Source organism: Cheilinus undulatus, linkage group 2 (assembly GCF_018320785.1).
Source record: "Cheilinus undulatus linkage group 2, ASM1832078v1, whole genome shotgun sequence".
Classification (NCBI taxonomy): domain Eukaryota; kingdom Metazoa; phylum Chordata; class Actinopteri; order Labriformes; family Labridae; genus Cheilinus; species Cheilinus undulatus.
In genome coordinates this window covers 13,716,033-13,737,280 of record NC_054866.1, presented here as the reverse complement: position 1 = coordinate 13,737,280, position 21,248 = coordinate 13,716,033, and the positions used below count along the sequence as shown (strand labels likewise).

Sequence of the window (21,248 nt, the reverse complement as noted above, 5' to 3'; positions counted from 1 at the left end):
TCACTGTCACTCTTTAAGGCTGCTTGTCTGACCTCTTTTAATGCAACAGCCTGCTTCTTTGAGTCATCATGGACTTAAAACAGGTGAGTCATGGGTTGAAACACAATTTATGTCATTGTAATACAAGTTGCTGCTGCTTGCATTAAAGCCACAGACAGGACGACTGTATGGTTGCTTGATGTTGCCGTTAATGCAGACATTAAACTTAGAGGGGAGAGAACACACCTTTCACTTCATTACTGTGCTTCCCAATAATCACAAAGACATTTCATTTTCTTCTTAAGTCATGTTTAATTATGCAAGACTCTGTGAGATTTCATGTCTGTGGTCACACGTTTTTTTGGCCAAATTGTTGAGAGTGTGCGTTCACAGGATTATGATCCAGTTGAAATTGTCCTTGAGTCTGTGGCCTTTTAAAAATTGGTTAAGATTGTTAAGAGTGTAGTCAAACTGAGGCTCATAGCTTTTGTTTACACTGACATTTTCTCATTCCAAGATCTCTCAGCAGCTCAATCTTCAAACAAAACTACAGTGACAAAAGAATTACCTTCACTTAGAAAATTAAACTCAATCAACCTTAACCCTTTCTACTTCTGTTTTTTTTTTTTCAAGTCACAGATGGAGCCCTTAAAACGGCAACTAATTTTTGATTACACCTCCTATATTTATGCGGTAATCCAATAGCAGAATCTCCATAAAGGGAAGTGAAGCTGCCCCGTCAGAGGTCTCTGCTTATTGATTTGTCATTGAGCTGTTTTGTGGATTTATCATTAGCAGTTAGCAGAACAAGAGATAGAGCCAGCCAACCTTTAAAGTGAGGAACGGCACCATGAAAAACCTTGCTTGAGCTTGAATAGACCCTCTTAACAGCTTTATAAATGTTCCTTTAACTGTTGAGACACAGCACAGTCAGACTTTTGTTCCAGTGTTTCTCTCTCTTGAACTGTTAACCAAAGAATGGAGTTGTTTAAGACCTTTAAACACTTCAAGTAACATTTAATGTTGGGCTGCAAGATACTGGCAGAAAACCCAGCCATTGTGATCTCCTTTCTTCCTGGGATTTATGTTGTCGAATACAGAAGGAATCGAAACCTGAAAAATAAGGTGTTTTTTTTTTCATTACACATGGTGTCTTAACCTTTTACCCTAATCCTATAGGGAAGTTTTAATTTAAGAGTTTTAGCGTGTATTTCTGTCTGAGAGAGGCAGCGTCTCAGGTGAATTGTCTGTGAGAGACTGTCTGTGAAAGTTTATTTGCCTTGACACAGTAGCTGCTATCGTTGCTAACTATCAGTGGAGCCAGTTGGTGACACAGGCTCATACTGAAGCCGATCATGGGAAAAGAAAAATCTTTTTCACCAAGAAAAGTTTGATTCTTTCTTTCTCTTTTAATAAAAACATGCCATCAGAATTGAGATTATATTGTAAAGTACACATACAAGGAATCTGACTTGGTGTTTGGTACAAAACAGATAAAATAGAGTAATAAACAACTCTTCTGGGCAACAGTTATGCTTAGTTGTCCAAAAAGTGAGACGTCATTATAAGCTGACCAGAATGTGCATCAGAAGCATGTAAGTAGATGTAATGCAGGACAGTGGGAAAGGTCCCCAAGTCTGGGCGCAGCTTGCCCAGCACATGGGTTGCACCTCATGTACGCAGGCGGCACAGATTCAAGTACGGTCTGTGGCTCCTTTCCTGCATGTCTCTCCCCAGAGAAAAGGCATAAAAAGCTCAAAAATTAAAACAAAAAAAAAAAAAACACCTCGTTTTTAGGGAGACTCCAACATGACGATCTGGAGTGACCTTAGTTTCGCTGGGAAAAGAAAAATAAGTTCAGCTCCACAAAAGAGTATGAAAGATTGCTCATGGTATTTATTTTCTGTAGGTCTAGTTTCACCTTTCAAAGATCTTCAGGTCCATCTTGATATAATAGACCTTTATGAATGTTTAGTACCGTCCCAGGATCCCTGAAGGTGCCCGGACAATGGTTTGAGAACCTTTGCTGTAACTGAATAAGTGATTGTTTGTCGCTAACTAAAGATGTATTGGAAATGCTCAACAGCTGACATGGTACTATGTATCACCAGGGGTGTGTTTTTAAAGCATTTTAAGTGTCAGTGCATCAGCAGTGTGTGTGCAGCTGTATTAGTATAACTCTCAGATATTAGGCCCTGTCATGTTCGGTAAATAGCCATTCATCACACATGCCTCTGCCTGTGATGGTACCCACAAGATCCAATCCATTAGCCATACAACGGGTGTCCACTCAGGGTGTATCGTAATTTATTACGGTGTAAAAGGCGGTGTGACACATGAGAAAGTCTGGGTGCATTTGGAAAAGAGATGGAGAAACGACAGGAATGCATCTGCTTTGTGCAGAGATTTTTAACATTAACAGAATGAATTCATCAAAGCACAGAGAATTTTGTTTAAGAGGCTTTAACTAAATTCAGTTATTCTAACTTTTTGTGTGTTTATGTAACATGATTGAGTTGTTACATGTTGAAGTGATAAAGAAACCACCCAGAGAAACACATTATTCCCCCCTTTTCTCCCACTTTAAACTCCCACTCTCCTTCTGCATGTCATCACGTGTTAGCATTTGGAGGTGTAGGCAGGAACATGAGCAGAAACCTTCCACCTGCCAATTTTCCAGAACAGAGATGTAAGGCCCTCTTAACTATTGCCATCAAATGGTTGTAACAGTGATTGTATGTTAATATAAAGAGCACTTAAAATGCAGCCACGTGTTACAGTGATGGCTTAATTCCTGCTGTGATGATTGAAACATTAAGGAGTAAATGAGCACCATGATGTGCTTTAGCCACAGACTGTGGAAAACAGTTAGAGTAGATGCTCCCCTTCAAAGTAAAAGAAAGCATGCAGTGTTCGCACAGCCACTTATATCAAGACAATATTACTTTAAAAATTAGGAAACAAATGGATAGGTTTGTGAGCTGAAGATTTGAAGATTTGGAAAAACTCAAAATGACAAGTTAAAAGGCTCAAACCCGAGATAAAAAGCCAAACTTATTAGTTCAAAAGGTCAAAACATGAAATTAAGTCAACATGTGTTTTTAATTGGAATAATACAAGATAGAAAAGAGAAATCATGAGTTTTAAAGGCCAAGATATTACATAAAATTCATAATCATGAGTTTGAAAGGTCAGTACGATGCTACCACCACTATGCTTTACAATAGGGATGGTGTGTTTGTGGTGTTTGGTGTCCATCAAGTTTAGTGTCTTGTCTGATGGACAAAAAAGCACCATTTTAGTCTCATCAGACTCAGAATAACGGATGAAAGTTTTGAAGTCAATGTGCAAACATAATTTACACAACAAGATAATTTTTCTTTTTCAATTTGTACCACTTTTGGATGAAAGAAATGAACTCAGATGTATACCTCATATTTGATGCATACCGATATCTTTAGGCCCCTTGGAGCGTGAGACCCTGGGCAATTTCCTACCTTTGCCTAACGGTAAAGCCTATGCAGTTCCCAACTCATATCTCCTCTCATCAGTGTTTTTCCTAGTATGATAGGCTATGATAGCCTACTGTAGCCCTCTATTGATCAGGATCCCCATTCTTTCTGTATAATGGGGCATGTTCCAACTTTGCATGGGCTTTAGCTTACTTGAAAAAGGCTACAGTAGGCCATAGCTGAAACCAAAACAGCAAAATTTGCTGTCTTTATCAGTACTTGTAACTTTGTTTTCCTAGCAGACATACCCACACACCTAAGCAGCCTGATGTGCATACCAGCCTCTCTCGTGCTCCTGCACTTTGACCTAATAACAAACAGGACATCAGACACTGAACTCTGAAGGCTACTGGAGTGACCAATAAATCTCACAAGCTGCTGTTGTTTTGAGATATTCACTGACATCAAGGAGAACTAAGTAACTGTTAAAACAGTCCTTTTCTTAACTAATTAGAATAATTAAGCATCTGTTAAAATCTAATTTAAAAACAGACAAACTCATGGAAAAGCAGGCCAAATTATGTCAACCCACCCCAGTCTATTTTTATTTGCACAGTCCGATATAAAACCACCTACTTGAGTGGAAAACCACCCAATCTGGCAACGCTGACAATGACTTTATACTTTCACCTGCTATAATGTATGAATGTATGAATAATGTTCAGGATTATTGTTGATAAAAGTAGCAACAGCTCCTACTTTAACATATCACCAACTTAATACCTCAAGTTTGCTCAGATGTAGCCTGAGACCAGTTTAAAATCCTTCATCAGAGCAGCATAACTTGTTCCATGCCCTCATACACTGGGTTTATTTTTGAGGCATGGCACAGACACATGTTGTGCTTCCTACATACAAACACAGTTATTCATAAAAAATGAAACAGAAGCTATTACTGAATGAGCTGCGATGGTAGACAAGAAGAATATCAGCTTCTCACCACCCAATCACCTTAATCTTTCCATTTTGCCACTTAAACTTTAGACCCCCTCTCTTAAGATGACAACCTCACTCTTACCTGTAAATCCTGCTTCTCATGCCTCTTTTTCCCTCTGTCCTTCATTTTTGTCTTCTTTCCTTCTTATCTGCATAAAGCCCTCCCGTAAGGTGAGAAGGAAAGCTTGTTAAAGACATCAGTGCTGAAGTTTGCTATTCTCAGAGGAGATAACGGGGATCAATTTTCACAGATCGCCTTCACAGCTTTCAGCAAGTTCACTGCAGCTCACCCCTGACAGCGCATATACACAATCAAGAGCATGCAAACTCTCACTGGGACACCATCCAAAAACAAGTCATCGCTCAGTCAATCTGTCTAAAGGCTTATTGTGTTGCTGCCTACAGGCTACATGTTACAGACAAGGGGATGCAAACAGGCAGAATATCAGCGTTTCTGTTGCATGCAAATGTTGTGAACCAGAGTCTAAACCACATCCATGGCAGCCATTTTTTTTTAGTTGCCATGCTGTTCTTCAGCTCATGAGTGACATTTCTTAATACTCCAACCTTTCCAGATTGATCAGTAACAAAAATAACAACAATCAGTGAAAATCCTGAGAATAATCGTTTAATAAATTAACATTAAAAGTGTATTTAAGAGACTGTGTGTCTCAGTTGATAACAGCAAATGTTAGCATCAAGGGACCAAGCATCATACCTGCCAATCATAGGCAGTTTTACCATTAGGCAAAAGCAGGAAATTGCCTGGGGCCTCTTGCACCAACAGGCCTAAGCAAAGGTGTGCATCAAATGTTAAAATGCTTCAAAAATTATTTCAATAATTAAGGTGAATATTTAGAGTGTAAATTTGGGTACCCAGGGTGCATAAATAACATCAAAATCAAGTTTGATATCGATAAAGATTCCCTGGGAATGACCTCTGGACCCCTTAATGAGTTTAAGCCCCTCAGAAAGCCTCGCTATGTCTTCTTGCTTCAAGCAAAATAGAGAATGGACTCATATCACTCTTTGCCTGGAGCATCCAAATGAAAAGAACCATCCCTGCTGCCAGTGTTTTAGTTTCAAAATATAGAGTTGGAGGGGCGTGGGGGTGCAGAGAGCTGTTCAGTGATGTAACACGTGAACCGCTGGGGGCTGGTATGTTGAGTCACATGGGTTTAGGTTTAGCTTCAGTCCTCATTTTATGTGGCAACACATACTTTTGGAAATTTTGATGTGTACAACTTTATGTCCTGTTACCTGGTGTATTTTTTAATCATGGATTTGTAATGAAACTGCCTGTGTTGTAAGGAAAACAAAACAACTTACTTTTGTATTTAAATATCACCCAAAATGTCTGACTTGCACACCCTGCATGAGCTTTCTCACTAGTGTCATCATTCTCAGTCTAATTCTGATGCAAAAATTGACAGAGAGAAGTGTATTTCTTCACACTTGACTTTGCATTTTTGAGAATAATTGGAAAAGGGGTCACCTTAAATTTATTCAACATACAGGTATGGCAACATGGAGGAGACACACAGACTCTTTATTCACAGTGCTGCATTCTGATGGTGGTATCAGACAGACTTTTATGAAAGACATAAGAAAATGCATGCATTTGGTTCCCAATACTGGCAACTTGAATTGTTTCAACTTACATAACTGACATTGCTTGTCCTGGGATTTGACTATAGTGCTTGCACACATTGCAGTCACGTTCAAAAAACAATATATTGTTCATCCCAAGCATGCATTGTGCTGTAGTTGATTCCTGAAAATATCTTGTCCCCCCAAAAAGTCTTGCATGCTGGATAAAACCTGCTCACTGGCTTGTCTGCATCCAGGGCCCAAGATGGATTCATTTTCAGCCCTGGAGTGTCATGGTTTTAACCAGCCCACTTTAGTTCACAGCTTTTTACTGGAGGTATTTAACTGTCGATGTTGTATGATGCTTTTCTACTATTATGATTTTTAAAGCCATAAAAAGTCACTTTTTCTTAATTTGATCACATGTAAATTTCACAGTTCACTGGTGCCTTGTATGTTATTTATAGAAACAATTGCACTGGGGTTGCCACTGGGTGCTGGTACTTCCAATGGTACGTAGATTATGTTTTAAAATGGTCTCATTTTTTTATTACAGAGGCAGGTTAACTTGTTTTTCTCAGTTTTACAAGTCTCATCAAAGAATCATCTTTGGGCCACGGACCTTTTAATTCTGGGCACTTTTGAAGTAGAGCAAGTAAGCCTTTAAGTTATACTCTCTATAATATTACCATTGATTGAATCTTACCTGTCCACTCTTATGGCTGTGCACTCTCTCTGTCAGCAGCAAACTTGAGAGAGGGGCTGCGGCTGCAGCAGGGGGGTTCATGGCATTGTTGCACATTCAGTTGTAGCTGTAACACACAGTGCATTCACAAAGTATACAGATGGCGTTCACTTTTTACAGTTTGTTATGTTCTAGCCTGATGCTACAGTAAAAAGATCATCTTTTTTCTTACTAATCTACACTTAGTGCCCCATCATGACAAAGTGAAAACAGATTTCTATGAATGGCAAACCAGGTGCGTTGTCTCTAACACTGTATGGCAGCACCAGTGTCCAAAGGAACACAAAGCTAACTTAAACTTTAGCTTAACTAAGGTTGATACCTCTTGTCTAGAACTTTGCTTGTGTTGTTCTTACTCTCAGATGCACGCCGCTTTGGACAAATGTGTCTGCTAAGTGGCATTCAGTCATGGTAATATACATTTATTGATTGCATAATTTGGAAAAGACACACACCTCTCAAGGCCTCACAGCTAACAATGCATATCAGAGTAAAAACCAAGTCATGAGATCAAAGGAACTGCATGCAGAGGTCGGAGACAGGATTGTTGTAAGGCACAAATCTCTGGAAGGATGCAAAAAACCCCTGCTGTACTGAAAGCTCCCAAAAGCACAGTGGCCTGTGCTAATGTAGGCTATTGCAAACTTGAAGCCAACTTTCATGTGATTTGCACTGAGCTAAATTTATTTAATTATTATTCAAATAATATAACAATAATGGTAATAATAATATTTATTTATTTATTTATATTATTTATTTATTTATTTATTTAATAATTGCAAAAATTCTGTTTTTTTACTTTGTCAAGATGGGGTGCTGTGTAGATTGATGAGATTTTTTCTTTTTTTTTTTTTACTGTAGCATCAGGCTGCAACATAACAAAACTGTAAAAAGTGAAGGGAATCAGAATACTTTCTGAATGCACTATAACTAAAATTTACTTTAACTTATCCTTATTGTAGCCTAAATGTTAAGCTATATAGCAACACACAATTTAATGAATTGACTCATGAACTTGGACTGTTTTTCCATATAATATGTTGTTGTTTTGTGTTGCACATTTGGCTCTACAAGGTTACCTGTGCCATCTCTTCCTGAGCTGCAAGTTTTAAGTTTTTTAATCTAGCTTTATAGCGCCACTCCTTCTTCTTTTCTGTTTATTTGTTTCTTTGGGGGTGGGGGGGTTAGGTTTTAAAGGACAAAGGTATCTATGGGACCAAATAAGTTTATGTTTCCAGTCAGATGGAAACGGACAGACCCCCCCCCCCATGACGAAGCGTACTGATTGGCTGATGGACTCAGAACATTGCTGTCTGGACATGCAGCGAGAGAGAAAGAGAATAGGAGTTATGAGGGGAAACACAACACAAACATTGCCCACACCTCATGACTGCAGCCTGTCTGATCTATACACCGTCACTGCACGCTGGCCCTTGCAGCCCTAAAACATGCCCCGCCCACTAGGAATCCTCCTGGTTCTCCAGGTTAGTCCCTTCAGGCCTGACTGTATAACAACTCTGGTAAAAAAAATACAAATGTTACAACATCAAGCATGGGCCTTCAGTGTATGATGTGGCTATAATGGAGTGGTGTGTGACCAGCTCCCATCGTTCACTTTAAAGCGTCTGCTACACACTGCTACCAAGATCAGTGTTAAAACAGCATTTGTGCTGCTATAACTCAGGCTGTTTTCAGTGAAAAATTATGAAGTACTGAAAAAAATTCAAGGCATATAGATGCCCAAGATCAGATTTATACTGTCTGCTTGTAATATGATGGTTTGTTATTTCTTTAACATCTCCCTGAGGATCAGCTGATGCCCTCTGTGCTGCTGGTGTGTCTGTCTTCAGTTTGGTGAGACAGCGAACATAAATTCCCTCTGTCCTTCTGCTATAATAAAAAGTTTTACATCAATTTGAGACTGGCACGGGCTAAGTTATAGTAATTGCAACACCCCTCTATACCCAGCTGATGTTCCGCTCTGCTTCGGTCTGCATCGATCCATCAGAAGCTGGGAGTCGCCCAGGGACATCGTCTCCCTGAGGGATGACTATCACTGATCAGTCCAACAGCTCTAGCCGACAAACAACACAACCAGACAAAGTGGGGAGAAAGTGCCAAAGCAGACCCTTTTTTGTCACTCTCTGCTGTTGTAATCATGGATTCAATTTCCTATCTCTCTTTCGACTTACAGCCCTCCCCTATCTCCTTTCTATTTTTATCGACAGGTGACCTGTGACTGGTTGGAGGGAGAGAAGAGAGAACAAATGGAAAAGGAGCAGAGAGAAAGAAGATGAGAGCAGGACCCGTGAGATCCCTGCTGCACCATGGGACCCCTCTGCTTTCCTGGATTCTGATTTGAAAAGAATAAAGGGCACTTTGTTTAAAAAGGGCCAGCAGGATTTTGACATCACTTCAGTGTTTTGTCCACTCATTAGTCTCAGTTGAAGGAATCATGGCTGTTTACTGAAATAGAAATATCCCTACGTGTTTCCTCTGCTCTGTATTTAGAGACAGTTCAGCCATGGAGAAGACATACTCTCTAACTGCACACTATGATGAGTTCCAGGAGGTGAAATATGGCGGTCGGTATAGCAGCGACATCCTAAGCAATGGCATGACCCTTCACTTGGGGGGCAGTCTGGACCGTCACGTGGGGCGGGGCCGAGGAGGAACCTGGTCGAACGGTCGAAACCGAGACCTGAGTAGCACCAGCAGCGGCGGAGGACTTCCTCAATGGAGCCGCAGGGAGATCTGCCTCTTGTCTGCGCTCGTCTTTGCGGCAGGCATGTGCGTCATCTTAGGGAGCATGCTCGCTCTCAAGTACATTTCTTTGGACCAGCAGGACCCTCAGTGCCGACAGGACTGCCAGCGCAAGCGCTCTCTGCTGCGGGCGGCACGATTCGTTCAGGCCAACATCGACCCGACCATCCAGCCCTGTGAGGACTTCTACTCCTTCGCCTGTGGCGGCTGGCTGAGGCGCCACGGGATCCCGGAGGATAAGCTCAGCTATGGCATCATCACAGCCATAGGTGAGCACAATGAGGAGAAGCTACAGCGCCTCCTGCTGGAGCCCATAAGGAGACCTGGACCCAACTCAGCAGAACGCAAGGTCAAGGAGTTCTACCGCTCCTGTGTCAACATCAAGGAGATCAACGAGCTTGGCTCCAAACCCATGACGGAGGTCATTGACAGCTGTGGAGGATGGGACCTCTCGGGTGCTCCTCCTGGGGCTGCTGGGTGGGAGACTGAGGGTGCCCCCCAAAGGCCGGATTTCAACGAGCTGCTGTACAGGACACAGGGGGTGTACAGCACTGCTGTCTTCTTCTCTCTCACTGTCAATGTGGACGACAAGAACTCCTCCAGAAATGCAATCAGGGTGAGGAAAGAAAGATTCAGAACTTAATGTTCATGTGTAAAAAGCATGATGTGTTTGTGAGAGTGCTGTGATATTTGAGTCTGTGTGAAGGAGGATCACAGGCTGTTTAAGATGAATTTGTCCAGATGCTTTTAAAAGTGTAGGTAATGCTGAAGTGCCGTAGATCTTTGTTAACTCAAAGAGTAGTTAAGATGACTTTTTCAGATGAAAACCTATGTATATTTAGTAGTACTATTGATCAGTTAGGGTCCAAAAATTGACATGTTAGCAACAAGTAATCAAATTTACATTTCGTATTAAACATGCCATAGTAACTGCCCATGAACCTTAACAGAACAGAGCTCATTAGTTAACCCCTGACTTTATTCCCCAACTTTTAACTTCCATTGTAATCGTCCATAGCTAAAGTTAGCTGCTCAACTAATCAGACGTTGCTGTGACAATCTGGGATTGTTGGTTGTGAAGTGCTGCTGCCTGAGATTGCAAATAATGACTTGATTTACTTAAAACCAGGTCCATATTATACTAGTTAGTATCTTCTACATGACCATTTATCTGTCTTACTCCATTTAAACTGTCTGTTGTTGAGAAACAAGATTAAATTCACTTTTAGCATTAGAACCAGACAGAACACGAAAGTTTGATGTGTGATGGACAGATCAGCCGATCAGAGATGCTACAAGTTACCAGGAATTAGGGCTCTGTGAGCTAAAAATTGGAAGACGGTAAATTGTAAGCATCCTGCACAGTCTGTTAACGCCACCCAGGCCTGAAATTTAGAAACAATGACTCTTCCGGTGTATTTTTCAAAGTAAAAGCTTCATCTTTTTCAAGGCCCAATTTGAGCTGCTTGCATTTTCACATGCTTTCAGTTTGAAGTTGTTTCCGGGACAGTTATTTAGTGCAGGATTGCTTAGCTCTTCCTTTGTGGCTCAAACTTTCGTAGTGGTTAATGATAATAACTGCAATAACCTCATAGTCATAATAATTTAAAAAATAAACATATAAGCCATCTCTTTCACTCCTTGTCATACTCTCAGTCTCTTTTCTGCAGTTTTCTTACCTGTAAGCACACTTTCTTAAAGTGGAGATTGATTTTGTTTTCTCTCATTGCTGCAACGAGGTGGATACCATTTTTGCAACGTGATGTTTGCATTTAAAATAATTGACAGTAATCTAAATTTTCTCAGATTTCAAACTAACTTCAGATAAACCTATAACCAGACACAAGGGTGGAGCTAAGGCAGTCTTTAAGCCAGGGGTGTAGAAAATATGGCTCAAGGGCAAAATGCGACCCCTTTTCCATTTTTCAAATTCCAGAAATGAAATAAAATATGGACCTCATTTGAACACGAAGCTTGCGCTTGACTGTGTTGTACTTCTTAGTTTCAGGACATGGCAGTGCTCCCTTGTTTATTCAGTAAACAAACATTTTAACAAGAAGGATTAATTGATGTGTGTTTTTGTGAGTAGATAGAGACAACACTGTAAACGGTGACCATATTGGTAACCAAATAGCATTTTGATTTACAACTCCCTGATGGAACGCAGCAGAAAATAGCAGAACCAAGAAAATTTCAGGGGCGGGGCCAGTGGTTACCAGGGCCCCCTGAGATCTGATTGGCCTCCCCAAAATCCTAAAAAAAAAAATGGATTAGGACTATTTCAGCCATAAATTAGACATTTGAGCGTATTTATTTACTAAGTATGTCTTAACTTACATTAGATTGGTTTTACTAAATCTAAAATCTTCAAGGTAAGATGAACAAAATTGGCCCTGCCATATATCTCTGTATGTGGCCCTCAGTGGAAACATTTCACACACCCCTGCCTTAAGCATCCATGTCAGCCAAACCCCAAATTATGCATAGTTTATATCTTTACAACATAAACAGATGAGTAATAGAAAAATTCACCACTGTGCAGTGTTTGCCCAAAGGGAAAAACAATTCTGACCAAATTCATTTTTTGAACCAGGCTTTAAACATGTTTTTTTCCTGCTGTAAAAATTATTTTTTTAACCGTGATATGAATGGGACATGTAGTGCTTCTGGATCAAGGCTGCAGCTTTAAGCACGACTGCATCAGCTTCATTTGTCAACACTGGAGATTGCTGCTTGGCTACTTCACAGTGGCTTTGTTCCTCCTCTTACTTACAGTCTATGGTGTCTGAGTGTGTCTGTGTGTGTGAGTGAACCCAGATCTAAGCCAAAAGAAGCTGAGGTTTGGATGAAAGCTAAAGAATAAGTTAGTAAGTAAATATTTAATCAGCCTAAGTTTTGTGTAAGTTTTTACAGACATAAACCCTGAGGTCATGTCTTCTCCTCTGGTTGCAAAAAAAAAACATATCTCTACCAAAATAAATTCTCAGACAAAAGAATCCCTGTTCCTATAATCAGAAAGTTGATGAATGTATTTATTTGTTTCATGTCAAATGTGTATGAAACAGAGGATGCTTTTCAAAATCAGCAAAATGAACAATATGTTTAACAGCAGCTTTCATATTGGATGACTACATGTATCAAGGATATGCAGGTATGTTTTTATACCACAGATTGCTTTAGTAAATGACAGCCTTTGGCTCCGTAAAACAGGTTAAATAATGAAAATGGCCTCCACTGTCAGGTTTGTTTAATGACTTAAATGCCAATCAAATGCATTGGGGGTGATGGAGAAATGCAGCAGGCACACTTATCAAAGGAAAACTGCCTGAAAGTGTTAGCTGCTCATTATTGAAATTGCTTTTGACACCTGGAAATGCATGAGTAAGATGAAAGCAGAGCAGACAGCCATCTCTGTTTTTGAATGTAAACTTCCAGTATTGTTGCTACTTTTAAACTGAGTCTCTGAGTTTTAACTTTCTATTAGCTTGAAAAACATAGGATCTTCTCAGCTTTTTGATTATTCATCACTCATAATCAAATGGGCTTTAATATGAGTTTAATCTAAAGAGAGAACTAGCTCAGATCAGTCAGTCAGACACAAAGACGAGAATACAGGAATTATTTATTAAATGTTATACATAATTCATATGTTCAGCCAACAGCTTGTAAATGTTGTCATGATTACAGATTATTGAAATGATTATCAATCCTTTAAATGTGCAGCTACTCAGGGCTAAACAACATATGTTTCTACATACAGGACAAATATGATTGTTGCATGAATTTCTGTTTGTATTTCTCAGATTGATCAGGAGGGGCTCACGCTGCCTGAGAGAAGTCTTTACCTGGGCCAGGATGAGGACAGCGTGAAGGTAAGAGTTCTCCTTAGGCTTCATTTATGGAAACAGTCCAATGAAAATGGACCCAAACGTTCATATGACAACATTCTGCTAATGAGATTTGTGTGGACAGACCATGAGGTGGGGTTGGGTCCAAGTGACCCTCAACTACATAGTGATAAAATGTGAAAGGAAATGTAAATCAGGAACGAGCAGTTCAAACAGAACTCAGGAGTCCATCATTGTCTGTGTTCATCTTCTCAAACATGGCTGTTTGAAAATGTAACGCACATGTGCAAAGCAACCGTTTCTCCAAAGACACCTGTCGTTAGTTATATTTTGTCTTCTGGAGGAAAAGCAGAACCGTAACCATAAGAGTGGCTCACAATTATAACATAGGCTATAAGCTTTATGCAGCCACAAGACAGGCCAAAAAATACGTGCCTGAAGCGGCTAGTAGGTTATGTGTGTGTGCTCCGGGTACGGAGGCTGTTGTCCTCGAATCAAGTGGCCCAGGTTCAAATCCAGAATGCTTGTCCCGCTTCCTCTCCCTTGTTTCAACCTCAATCCACAGTTCTATCCTACACAAACAGCTTTTAAAAGACCAAAAATAAAACTAAGATCATCTTCTCTTGTAGAAGTTGTGTGAACTGACCGGCTTCCAGAGCATTGCAAAGCAACCTGTTGCAAGCAGTTACAAGTTTCAGCTTGTCCCATCACATATCTTTGGTCTGCCATGCAATTTTATGGCCAGACCATTTGGAGTGAGACACATATCCCATTTCCCTCACCCCTCCCATTCACTTCTGAAAGCTATCTAACACTGTAAAGATAGGGCCCTTGGCTAAGAATGGATGGTTTGCTACAATTGGATGCAGATATCTTTAACTATCATCACTAGCGGCAATAGCAATGTCAAAGTAGTATTTATTGACCTTTTTAACACATCATTTGTCATCATTTATTTTAAAGTCATGCAGAGTTGAAATCATTTCCTGATCTGTGGAAAGTTGGTGCATTGTAAAGCTGCAACACACTTCCATCTAGTCAGTAAATGCTTTGTGCAGTAAGGCCTATTTGCACAGAAAGGTGTGTTTCTTCCCCAAATAACTCCATATGAGCTCAGCATCTCTGCGCACCAGTGCGTATGTGCAGTGATAGGCCAACAGCATACTAAGAAGAGCTTTAAAGCTATTCTTTTGACCTATTTACAAAGTTTTAGTGCACGCGCTTTATTGTGGAGCTTTAACAAAGCATAACACTGTTTGCCTGCACAGAGACAGATGCATATTCAAACATGTTTACACAGCACCAACTACCCATGAAAAATAACAGCAAATAAACTGGAATTTCTAACACCTATGTGTCACACATATCCTGTGTTATCTTTTTTAATAAGAGCATGGAGAGGTGCTGTAAAGACAGCTTATTTTAATCAGGGATCATGGAGATGTGTCATCACATCAAGGTGTGCAAAGAAACTGGCACTCAAATGGTAGCTAGCCACAGTGACTCACATTAAAGAGCCGTTTCGTAGCACAGGCTCATTTCTGAATGGCACATCATAAGTCAGTCGCTTACCCCACAAGGTGTATTCTGGTGATAGTGCACCCCCATTGCAATTAAAGGCATTTTTGTGACAAAATGATTTTTTTTAAAGGGCCTCAGCTAGCCTCTTAGCTCAGTACAAGACTCTTCATGACCTTTGTCTCCCTTCATCTGGCTTGGAGATCTGCAGGACTCAGTAAATTGTGATATAGATTACCTTCTTACCGAGTAAACTGATAAAACTGTGGAAAAAAATCTATTTTTTGTAAAGTGTAGGGATTGTACTCAATGTATGCTGAAATTTTCAGATGATTGATTTGGAGTTTAAAGTAGAAGGACATTCAGGATCACGTGATTGCAAACATTAGTGTCAAACTTGGAGATGGACAACATAACAGCTGCAGAAAAAAATAAGTCAAACTGTCTCAAACGCCCCCTTGTGACTGGCTGCTGTTCTCACAGTTAGATATGTAAACTGTATTTATTCCAAGTATTATATATATTTAACTATTAATTTCATTTCATTTTATTTGGAGGTTGAGAGAGAAGCTGGCCCTTGTACAAATGTAATTGATGATCCCTTGAATATCTGCTTATTAAGATGCATAAATCAAGTCAGCTGGTCTTAATTTAAATCTGCATTCAATCAACTTTAAGATTAGATGCAATGAAACATCCCTACTAAAAACAAGACTGCCATTAGGCTCCCTCCCTTTCCTACATCCCCTCCGTCTGTCCTCCTTTCCTTCTGCCCGCCCTTAGGTCTTTCTTTCCCATCTGTCTCATCTTGTCTATCTGTTTCTTCTTCATCAATCCACCTGTTTCCCTTTGTCACCCGCTGTGCCTTTGTTATCCCGTCCACTCTGCCACATGTCACCCCGTCACCAGCCATTACCGATGATGCTGCGTCTGATGGGCTGATGTCATTTTCCCTAACAGATCCTGGCAGCGTACAAGGCCCTGATGGAGCGACTGCTGAGCATGCTGGGAGCTCAAGACGCTCCAGAGAAGTCCAAGGAGATAATACAGCTGGAGACTCGTCTGGCCAACGTGAGCTGATCTCTCGTACACGCACATGTGCATGCAGTATTTGTGGTATGTGAGTGTGTGAAGAGTGAAGTAAAGTCTCCACTCTCTCCAGATCACTGTGTCGGAGTATGACGACCAAAGAAAGGACATCAGCACCATGTATAACCGCATCACCCTCAGGCAACTGCAGCGTATCGCTCCCAGTGTGAGTATTGCACGCACAGACCCATCATTTACAGGTGTTTGTGTGTGCACATGAATCCTGGGTGGATGCAGACGTGATGGATTAAGACTTGAACTCCTACTGAGCATTTTAAGCAGTGTGGTGAGAGCGCAGGGGGTTGGGGGGTGTTTGGGGAGGGTTTGGTAAAGTGCTGCAGACACGCTCACACACATAGAGGCCTAAGTGAGTCACAAAAGCTGTCCGCCCTGCAGGGGAACACAGGGAGGCTGAGGAACGGAGTGAAAGCAATAGGCGGAAAGAAAAGGGGAAAATGAGGAGACATTTGGGGGTGTTGGCAAGATGAAGGGAAAGGGGGAGATGGGGGAGACACAGGCAGGAAGGGAGAGAAGAAGAGGAAGGAGAAGGCCCTCCCTGAGTGGTGGAAGAACTGACAAAGGATCCTCTAGATGTCCCGTGGTGGAGCGAAGGAGAGATGGAGAGATGCAAACCAGGCTTTTTCTGAGAGGAAGATAAACAGTTTGATTTGAACTTTTCTGCCAAAAGAACTACACAAACAAAGACAAAATGGTTTGAGTGGGAATAAAAGTGGTTGGAGACGCACACGGAGATGACAAAACATAAAAAGAATTATCTGAAGAAAAACTCAGGCAGGGTAAAGGCAGAACACTGCATTATGGTGTCAGTGTGCTGCTATTATTTACTTCAGTATTGAGCTGGCTTTTAAGTTAATGTAAAATCAAGAAACTGTGTCACTTTTAAGTTTTAATCTTTTTAAAATATTAGTGAAATCACAAATATCTTTGAGGTAAAACTGCTGTACATGTTCCTGTGAACTTGACCCTCCTGGTTTGATCATATTCAGGATATAGTTTACATGCACAAAAGAAGCTTGTTTATATTTGCATCCCTCTAACTGCTGCATCTGATGCTGGCTGTAGACTTTTCAAGAGCTTTCAAATAAAGTCATGAGAGTCTTGCTAAAGTTTCTGCGCACTCTTCTGATCTTGGTCATTTGGTGTAAGGTGGTCATAAAACTTGAGTTTCAGTTTTAAGGCAGTCATTCTTCAGTCTTGGTCCTACTACGGTATCATCCGTCCATCCATTTTCTATACCGATTATCCCGTTGGGGGTCACGGGGGACTGGAACCTATTCCAGCTGTCATTGGGCGAGAAGCAGGGTACACCCTGAACGGGCTGCCAGTCAATCACAGGGCTGACATATAAAGACAAACAACCATGCACGCTCACATTCACACCTACAGCCAATTTAGAGTCAACAATTAACCTCACATGCATTTTTTTGGTGGTGGGAGGAAGCCGGAGTACCTGGAGAGACTACAGTGTTAAACATGTTTAATATTGTTGCAAGTCTTCAGTCTGGTGCAAACTGTATTTTAAATGACATAGCCATCATCAGCAACCAACAGGAGCCAGTGTTGTGTGTAAGCATGTTAAAATGGTAGACTTTTCAAAACATAAATGTGATTGCTGTTCAATATGAAGTCCCTAAATCTCTACTCATAACTTGAAAGTCGTCTCCAGACAGATCTCTGCACCACTGTGTGTGCATCCTGTCTGTCAATACATTTTAGACTTACATGACAAGTACGGTAAACTCCCATTGCATTTTTCAAAGGAAAAGTCCAGTCAGTTTGTTTCTGTGGTAGGACAGTCGGTGTTTTCATACCATGCTTTTATTTTGAAGTGTTTCTGTGTTAGTTATTCAGTTGTTGCAAGTTGCTTTGGTTTTCTCTGCTCCATGCTTGATTTTCTTTTCTTTCTGCATTTGGCTTGTTTTTGGGACGGTTTTGGCTAGTTTTTAGCAGCCATTAGGCTGGTTTTGACACACAAACCTGGCAACCCTGCCTCATCTGTTTGGAGCACTTTCTGTACAAGGATAACTCAGAAAGCTTTAAATGTATTAGATAAGTTCAAAAAAATTTAAGGAGCATAAAAACAGCAAATTCCATATCAGCATCTCTTTTGTAACAGTAGAATGAGCGAACGCTGGCAGACACTGGTCATCACAGTTCAAAATGTGGCCACTGATTATTTCACTAATCATGATCTTTAAATTTTTCTGGTCAAACTTTTTCTTATTTTGACTTTCATTGAAAAAGATCAACTTAGGGTGGTGTTTCTTTTCTTAAGCATGCACAGGTGAAGCTCATGTGTGGCTCACAATTTAAACCCTCTTTCATAGTTGAAATTTTATGAGTTAGAAAGAAAAAACACGTTTAATGTCTGTGCATTAGGGAGTAGATTTTCAGGTTGAAATATGAAGCCAAGGTTATCTATGAATCTTCTATAGCTTTTTTGTATAAAATATGAATATTGGCTCATACTGTTAAATATCCCATTTTTTGCTCCTCCTTTGCATATTTAAAGGGCTCACTTATTTCTTCAAGGTCTAAAACATAAATGGATCCATATGTTTAAAAAAAAAAGTCCCTATTAATCAAAGCGACAGAATGACCTTTACGGCCTGTATATTGTCACACTGATTCTGTTGATTTAAAATATTCATAAAGGTAAACACACAGTACATAACATAAACATAATCATAGAGTGTTCACAGCCGTTTTCCGTTGACAGAAAGGATTACACTCTTTTTTTTATCCTGCACATACCTCTGTGTTGTTTAATCATAATAATGTTGTGTACTGAGCAGCAGACTGTAGCCTGTTTGATTACACACAGGGTCACAGTAATGGGTCAAGTTTAGAAATCCTTTTAGATCATGACTTACAGTTCTGTGACGAAACTTTTGGGCCATAAAGCAGGACTCCTGCAGAGTGACTTTGAGTGAATTTGTGTTTTTATTATGCACCCACACCAGAGATAGCCAAGGCCTAGAAATTATGTTTTCAGATTGTCTGTTCCTATGCCATCCCTTGTTTGATTGGCCCATTCCTCAAGAACACTTTGAATGATTTCCACAAAGTATGCACTAATGTCCACTCTGGCCAAGAGAAACTGATTTAGTTAAGGAGGGCAAAGGTCAAGGTCATTAGGCCTCATGATCATCCCTTGCCTGTGATCATTATATCAGGAATTCTCCCAAGTTTTTTCTTCAGATTTTGTACTCATGTCCACTCTGTATCAAGGATGGACTGATTTGTGATTTGGATTCATTGTCAAAGGTAAAGAACCAGCACCAGTTTTTTACTCACCAGTGGTCTTACACTGTCCTCTGTAGGGCTTGTCAATTAATTAAAAAATTAGATTAAATCGCATTATGGCCTATGTAACGCACTAGAAAAGCTAAGATATAATTCCTTGTTTACCTTTATGTCAGGGTATTAAGTCTTGCCTACAAACAGAGAATTCATATTTGAAATACATTAAGTTAAGAACATTTAAGTTAAAGACAGCTAAAAATCACATTACTGTGATGTTTACATATTGTTTGTGGAGGAAAAATTGTTTCTGCCTTTTCTTTTAGAAAAAGGACACTGCCCCTTTAAGAGATGTAAACAAAAAGAAAGACGTGATTCTCAGAGATTCTGTGAAAAAGAGCTGAAAACGGCAATAGCTTGTGCTGAACTGTGGGCAAGTTTATGTTAATAAAAGCTGCAAAAAGTGAATCAAAACGTGTCCTGGAGGATTCATCTGAAGGGTGCAACACCTTCTTCAACTTCCAAATCCCAAAAGATGCAGTATTTCTTTAACCAATAATGTGTGTCAAAATACCAGCTTCATCTGACGAGTGTCAAAACGGTCACCCCAAACCGGCATCAACCAGACACCAGTGGGCGCTTTGTTCTGCTGCACTTCATCAGCCACGGTTGGTGGAGTGATTTCCCAGAGAGAACAGCTGTTTTGTCCATCTTGGCTGCCGTAGGAGAAGCTCTGTTTGAGGCAGTTTTAGGGCACAGGAAAAGAAATGTATTGCCATCTTTTGCTCCGGGTGTAGAATAGACAATAGGCCTCAGCTGCCAGTGAAATGCTTCTATATTTTTTTCACTTACCCAGTGAGGCAGGAAGGCAACCCCTGAACAGGTTTCCTGCTCTGATATCAAGCACCTGGCCATGCAGTGGCTGGTGGGGAGTTTGACTGATGACACTCTGTTGGTGTGCGTTAAGAATGGCAGTTGAAGCACGTCAAATGATGCAACGCTCTGATCTGGCACTGGTGGGTTTTGAGCTTTATACTCTGCACATTATGCTAACATTCAGGTGTCAGTTTTTCTTCAATATTATGTGGGAAAAATTAGGTTCCTTTTCTGGATGTTTGTTACACAGTACATAGTAAAATGATCCACATTTAACAAGACTAGGTGTAAACCTAGTATATGACTGAGCGCAACTATCTGGGATGCCTGTTGAAATGCCTGACTGAAATGTGTGAATTTGTCACGGTTGTTAGTCGTGTATTATTTTTAGCCAAAGGTATAGTAAGTGGTTACTGAAATGTAAAAAGCTACATGTTGCCCTCTGTCTCTGTCTGTCTCCTTCTGTGTTTAATGAAGCCCTAAGCAGCATCATCCCCCGCCCCTCCTGCTTTTCTTCTACCGCATCTGATTGGTTAAACACCCACATCGACTCAGCTGCAGTTAGAGAATGGAGGGAAAATATGCTCTCTGTATTCTGCGCGAAGGGGGGAGAAGTCATCATTATAAGAAACTAGCAAAAACCTCTCCTCTGCACAAGACAAGCTGCTGGTGTGGCTCTCTGCTTTGGTTTTAGAACAGTAGTCCAGTTTGGAGTAAACTGCAGCGGTCCTGCAGCGACATCCAAGCTAACAGCTAACAGTACCGGCGAGAACATTTTTTTCTGTCACAGAAAGCTTTCAGTGTTGCTCTCTGTGCTTGTTTGGATTTAGACACGCTGTCTGGTTCAGACAAAAGCGTCGCAGTGGCTAAGTCCCAGCTAATGACTCTAGCAGGCCTTCTAGTTCAGTCATTAGCTGAACACAACAACTCATTAGCTGTTTACAACAACTAAAATTTTCCCTTTAACTATCATAGTCATGCCAAATCAAAGTGACAGAGCAACAACAACAGCATGATGAACACAGTCTTTTTTTGATTAAAACTCCAGTTTTCAGTATGGATTTTCTGCTTCAGGTTCTTTAAGAATGCACTTTTATCAGCATCAAAATAAATAACCTGCCTCCTACA

General features: G+C 40.5%; 1 protein-coding gene across 2 annotated transcripts in view; it reads left to right on the top strand.

Annotated features, from left to right (window-relative positions):
- The window catches only part of LOC121523004 (endothelin-converting enzyme-like 1), a 114,065-nt gene that overhangs the window by 9,449 nt on the left and 83,368 nt on the right, over positions 1-21,248 (top strand). The window contains exons 1-6 of one of the 2 annotated variants that reach the window (XM_041807730.1): positions 6,310-6,354; positions 6,574-6,672; positions 8,991-10,141; positions 13,329-13,397; positions 15,852-15,962; positions 16,054-16,146. In XM_041807730.1, coding sequence (XP_041663664.1) covers positions 9,287-10,141; positions 13,329-13,397; positions 15,852-15,962; positions 16,054-16,146 — 1,128 coding nt within the window. In that variant the 5' untranslated portion in view covers positions 6,310-6,354; positions 6,574-6,672; positions 8,991-9,286. Of the gene's footprint in view, positions 1-6,309; positions 6,355-6,573; positions 6,673-8,990; positions 10,142-13,328; positions 13,398-15,851; positions 15,963-16,053; positions 16,147-21,248 lie in introns of those variants that run through there. The other variant, XM_041807738.1, reaches the window with a different exon arrangement.